Here is a 6,092-nt window from a genome sequence, read left to right as displayed (position 1 = left end):
AAATTATCACATAATAATTAACTTTGTAAGTGTCCAACTAAATAAAAGAAAAAGAATTAGCAGATTCCCACCCTCATTTTCAAGTACATTTTGTGATGAAGACATACACACTCTCGCTCTCACACACCACGATAAGATTTAAGTGGATTCATGTAGCTGTGAATATTTAGATGTTTATTTTCCAGATGTTGTACATTTGTTGTTTTTTCTTTTACTAATAGAGCAGTTGGCGACATGCTGTTCATTTCTATTTGTGCTCTAGTCATTTATTACATCTTCCTAAAGTCTCCTCCACCCATGTTTTCCTCCTGCCTGTCCTGCCATCATCATACTGTACACCAGATACATTTTTAATAACTGAAACCACACAAATAGAAATTAAGAAATAAAAAGATAAAAGAAACACATGAACCAGAGGAGACGGAGCTGATCTTGGCAACAGAGCATTCGCACCATAATTCTGATGCTGCCTCAGAGGGCAGGATTTAAGAAGGAGAGAAGAAAATTCACGAGTCGATGAGTTTACTGATGCACTGTAAGAACGTCCTGAGTTCACTGCAGCATCTGGCCTTTCTGTGTGGAGCTTGCATGGTCTCCTCGTGTGTGAGTGGGTTCTCTCAGGATTTCCTCCCACAGTCCAAAGACTTGCAGTCAGTGGGGTTGAGGTTAATCTGTGATTCTAATTTGCCCGTAGGTGTGAATCGTTGTCTGTCTCTGTGTCAGACTAATGGGTCTAATTGCATAATTAGATGTCTACTATCTGTGGCTATCCATTAGATAGCTTGACTTCATCTCGTGCAGTCTTTCACCAGTTCATGGGAAACCCAGTCAGCAGTCTTCTGTTATCTGAAACGAAGCTCCTGCAGCGCAGCTACACTTTCTACATACACCTGTGTATGTAGGTCAGGGGTCACTGAGCTTACCGAGCCAATGATTAGTTCTAAAGGTTTTAGAATCAATAAAATGACAACAGTGCCCAAAGTTATGCACCCGCCTGATTTTGTTTAAACAATTATTGCACACTTTCTGTTAATCCAACAAACTTCATTTCACTTCTCAAATATCACTGTGTGTGTCTCCTATATGATATATTTACCTGACGTTTTTTATCGTAACACCCAACGATTGTTGGGCAGGAAAATAATGACTATCAACAAGGTGGCCCAAACTTTTGCATCCCACTGTATGATAAAGCTCTTTTTTAGAGCTTTATCATTTCACACATAAATGATATTAAACCTTTCCACACTTGCTCAGATGTAGGGAGAGAAAAGTCAGGGGGATTTCAGTGTCATGGTCCTGGGTCGTGTGACCCAGTGTGTTATGCTTAACCTATTTTGATGTTTATTGTTTGCTTAGGTTCTTTAAGGTAGTCCAGTCCTTTTTGTAATTATGTTACCCTTGCATTACGTCTCCCTTGCCCTTCGTGTGTTTATGTCTGTGTGTCTTGTACTGTCAAGTTCATGCTGTCAGTTATGTCACCTCCCCCTGTACTACGTCTCCCCGGTTCATGTCTCATGTTTCCTGTTTTACTTTGAAGGCCTGCATTCACTGTCTGTGTATTCAGCTCACTCCTCCTGTCCTGTCGTTAAGTTCATGTGTGTCAGCTGCGTTCCCATGTGTGGCCACTTCCCCTGATCATTCCTCATGTGTATTTAGTCTCTGTGTTTCTTACAGTCTGTGTCGCGTCGTCTGTGTTCTCACCTCCATGTTTTCCCGGTCAGTCGTTGCAGCGAACATCATAGTCTCTGAGTTTCCTTAGTTTATCGCAGTATTAGTTTTCCCAGTTTAGTTATAGCCTAGCCACGCTATCCTTGCTTTGTTTGTACACCTTGTCTCCAGCCATAATAAAGGCTCGCTTTCTGTTAAGTTCACTCCCGCCTACTCACTTGTGTACGCACCTGGGCCCATTACACACACCACCGCACGGCCTGTCTCCGCAGACCGTGACATTCAGTCTCTTTCTATCCTCATTATATGGGCTAATTATAGTTAATTAGTGTTTCTGGTTTTTGTGTCTCCTTCCAGTTTCGCATCATGTCCTGGCTGTGATGGTGGAGGTGTATGAGGGGGCAAAGTCTGTCCTGCTGCCCTGTCAGTACACAGGTTTTGTAGTTGAGGACCCCACAATGATATGGACTCGCACTGATCTCAACCCCAAATCTGTCCACCTGAGACAAGAAGAAACTGATGATCTGAGCGGACAAAACCAGCGTTACAGCGGGCGCACGTCAATGAGGCCTGATGCTCTGGACACTGGAGACTTCAGCCTCACTCTGAGAAACCCCCGACTGACTGATAGTGGCGACTACACCTGCTCCATCCGCACTGAAAGGGAGGAACTGAAACTGACAGACGTACAGCTGCATGTCAAAGGTAAAAAAAACCCAATAACGTCTGTAATTACATGTCAAACATGAGTACAGTGCTGACACAGGTCAGAGGTCACAGTAAAAGGTAGTAGAAAGGGTTTTTCTAGTAATCTAAACCTAAAAAATGGCAGAAACATTTTATAAATGCAACCAGTCTGGAAACATCAAAACAAAACTGGGGAGAGAAAGGGACCATGACTGAGGAAATTTGAGGTAAACTAGCATGAGCACACTGAGGACAGGACACAGAGACAAACTGGTCTGACTAAAAAAAGTCAGAGGCACTAAAATAATACAAAAGTCATATAAAATAGAATGAAAATACAATAGAAAACTCAAATATGAACATTTTATAATTCCAGCTCAAAGACTGGGTCAGAGACACAGGACCATCACAAACACAGATGCTTTCATTATCATCAGTGTGACTGCTGCTGCTGATGTTGTGGTATATTGTTCTCTCAGACCAGCAGGTGGAGGTGAAGGTGGAGGAAGGCTCAGACTCCGTCATCCTGCCCTGCAACACAACACCTGACCTGCCTGAGGACACCACAGTGAAGTGGACTCACTCTGACCGAGAACTCATGATGGTCCACGGGTGTTCAAATGGAAGCGACCACCAGGACGACCTTTACTGTGGTCGCACAAAGATGAACGAAGACCTGCTGAGAACTGGAGACCTCAGCCTGACCCTGAAACACCCCACAGAGAGAGACAGTGGAGGATACATCTGCACCATCTACAGGGGCAAAGACATCCTGACACAGAAAGTAGTGCTGCAGGTCAAAGGTCAGAGATGTAGCTACAGGTCAGAGGTCAGTGCAGATTGAGTACAGCGTTCAGCAGTCATGTGATGTTGTTTTGTTTGTCCACAGAACCGTTTCCATCCTGGGCCACAGTTCTCCTGGTTTTCCTGCTTCTTCTTGTAGTTGTTTCTGCGAGTCTTTTGTTTCATTTCCGTCACGCCTTGGTGTCAGGTGAGTCTCCCATACTACACTACCCATAATGCATGTAGTTAGCAGGCGTCCTCTGGGGTTTCTTGACTTGTTCCGCTAATTTATCCATTAATATGTAAATATTTAATTAGGATATTAATGATGAAAGAACTGCCGTCACAGCCCATTGTTCATCTTACTGCTGTCTTACTCCGTACAGTTTTCTACACATATTTCTGTATATTGTTACCTGCATATACAAACTTCAGTTGCTTATGTAGATAGGACCACTTTGTGTCTTCCTTTTATATCCCCTTGCTATAAGAGTTGTGTAACACCCACATTTCTCATTCGTGGGATCATAGTTTTTTGTATTCTTTTCAAATTCCACCAGTAAGATTGGGGAGACCTTTTTCCATTACATTAGCCTGTCCCTGCTGGTGGTGTCGTTCAAACAGAAAACAAGTCTTTGTTAGTCTGTAGATGTTGGAGGAGCTCCTCTCAGAGAGTCTGCAGGACAGCTTGGTCTGAAAGCTCCTCCTGTGTCCTCGAGGATCAGAGTGTAAAATGAGAAGTGAACAAACACCTGCTGAACTTTGACCTCCAGGAGAAAACCTGATAACGATCCCCCTGTGAGAACAGCGAGATCTGCTCTCCGTAAACACAAATCAGACTTTGTGCTTTAGACTCTTTGAACCTCCAGCATTCAGTGAAGCTACAGATGGATGATTCAAACAGGACATGGCATTTCTCTACACCTCTGAAAACCTGCTGCTGTCTGTGTTTGCTGTTCTTTCAGTGATTCCAGTGAAGGTGGAGGTGGAGGAGGGGGCGGAGTCTGTCCAACTGCCCTTTAAAACCACAAAAAACCTGTCGGGGGAAATTCAAGTGATATGGGAACGCTACGAGCCGTTCCAGAAGGCTCACGTGTTTACAAATGGCCCAAACCAATATGAAGAACAGCACGAGGTTTACAGAGACCGAACTGTGATGAACAAAGACCTGCTGGAAACTGGAGACCTCAGTCTGACCCTGAAACAGCCCACAGAGAGAGACAGTGGAGAGTACAAGTGTTTGGTCTGGAGGAAGGGAACCTTCATCAGAAAGAAAACCGTGAAGCTCAAAGTCAAAGGTTGGTTTGTCTGTTTGTTTGTTGGCTTGTGCGATTGTGTCTGACTGTCTTGTGTCTCCTCTGCAGGTCCAGGATCAAACAGAGGACATCAGGACCAGAAGCAGCTCCATTGATCCGACTCCTCTGATGGCTGATCAATCAGCGTTACGACTGCTGTCGTAATGTTGTCTCTCATATGCACCCGGAGACGGTACCTGCAGATTGGCTAACTACATGGAGACAACATATTTACACAGCAGCATGTAGGGGTGGCTGCCTTTGTATTTGATCGCTGTTTTCTCCTGTTTTTGTTAGTTTTGGAGGTACGCTGCTGTCATTTGGTTTCATTTCTTTGAGTATGTTGTTTGTATCATTGTCTCAGGGACCCAGCAGTAAAGCATAAAGGACACAGGTGTTTAATTTAAAAAATTGGGTTTTATTGACCCAAAAGTATAAAAAGATATTTAACAAAGCCAAAACTTAAAGAGGCAGACCAGTAAAACAGGTCAACTCAATAGACTAAGCTCAAGATAACAATTAACAAAAGCTCAAGCAAACATAAGACAAACTGACCTCCTGAAATAACACACGGGGGAACTTAAATACTGGTTTAGCTAAAACACATGACACACACAGAGGAAAACAAAATGGCTGCCATGTAACCAACTAATACAAAACAATTAAACAAACTTGAAACACCCTCCAGGCAATGAGGCATGACGGCTGTCAGTGGTACTTCAGCTCTCCCAGCCCTCTGCCACACCTTTTGCCTGCAGAGGAACCAAAGCCCAGCTGACTCACACACAGGAAGATGTATTAATAGAAAACAGAACTTTGGCCTTGCAGTGTTCATACGTGTGCACGCCATATAAACATTGGAGGGTGTAATAAAAACAAATAATAAAGGATATATATTGGACAATGAGTAGAATATATTTAAAGTAGTGACAGCAAAGCAAACTAAAGTGAAGTAAGTAACGCTGAGGTGTGGCCCTGTGCAGCTTGCCATCACACCTTGAGCCCCTTTTGTTGTATTGCCGTTAGTTCCACCCCGAAGCTAAAGTCGCTCCTTTGTATTGAACCCACTCATTGTAAATGAATCGCCATCAACTTGTACTAATTATGCGATGTGCTGCTTACGATCACACAGGGATGGATCACCCGTATATTATGGTCTAGACGGGCCGTAACAATCAGTTTGATCTGTGTGATTGATCAGTGATGTCAAACAGCATGATCACGGGTCCATAGTAACGCTTTTTGTTCTCACTCGCCTTTTTTAACTTGTCAATTTGGTTTTGATCTAAAATATTATAATAATTATTGTTCTATGAATTTAACCTCGGTCATAACAATTTAATCTGATCCAGTGTTGTTGTTCTGCTGTGGTGCTTGTAATGGAGCGGCTGCTCCTGACGACAGATGGATGATTCAAACAGGACATGGCACACAGAGAAGAAGGAGTAGAAGAAGAAAGCTGAATGCCTGTAATGATGATCTGCAGAGGTGTGGACTCGAGTCACATGACTTGGACTCGAGTCAGACTCGAGTCACATGACTTGGACTCGAGTCAGACTCGAGTCATTAATTTTATGACTTTAGACTTGACTTGAAAAAATGTTCTAAGACTTGTGACTTGACTTGGACTTTTACACCAATGACCTGGGACTTGAA

At 43.3% G+C, this 6,092-nt stretch overlaps 1 protein-coding gene across 1 annotated transcript in view; it reads left to right on the top strand.

The window, feature by feature from the left end:
• LOC102208500 (butyrophilin subfamily 1 member A1-like) overlaps positions 1-4,820 on the top strand; it is a 7,238-nt gene extending 2,418 nt beyond the window's left edge. Inside the window, exons 2-6 of the mRNA XM_013907945.1 lie at positions 2,029-2,376; positions 2,838-3,161; positions 3,248-3,349; positions 4,107-4,439; positions 4,506-4,820. Coding sequence (XP_013763399.1) covers positions 2,052-2,376; positions 2,838-3,161; positions 3,248-3,349; positions 4,107-4,439; positions 4,506-4,552 — 1,131 coding nt within the window. The 5' untranslated portion in view covers positions 2,029-2,051 and the 3' untranslated portion in view covers positions 4,553-4,820. The remainder of the gene's footprint in view (positions 1-2,028; positions 2,377-2,837; positions 3,162-3,247; positions 3,350-4,106; positions 4,440-4,505) is intronic.
• Positions 4,821-6,092: the final 1,272 nt, after the last annotated feature.

This window comes from Pundamilia nyererei, unplaced genomic scaffold (assembly GCF_000239375.1).
Source record: "Pundamilia nyererei isolate P.nyererei 1_Seehausen unplaced genomic scaffold, PunNye1.0 scaffold00632, whole genome shotgun sequence".
Taxonomy (NCBI): Eukaryota; Metazoa; Chordata; class Actinopteri; order Cichliformes; family Cichlidae; genus Pundamilia; species Pundamilia nyererei.
The sequence above is the reverse complement of the archived record's forward strand: the minus strand, read 5'-3'. Positions and strand labels throughout refer to the sequence as shown.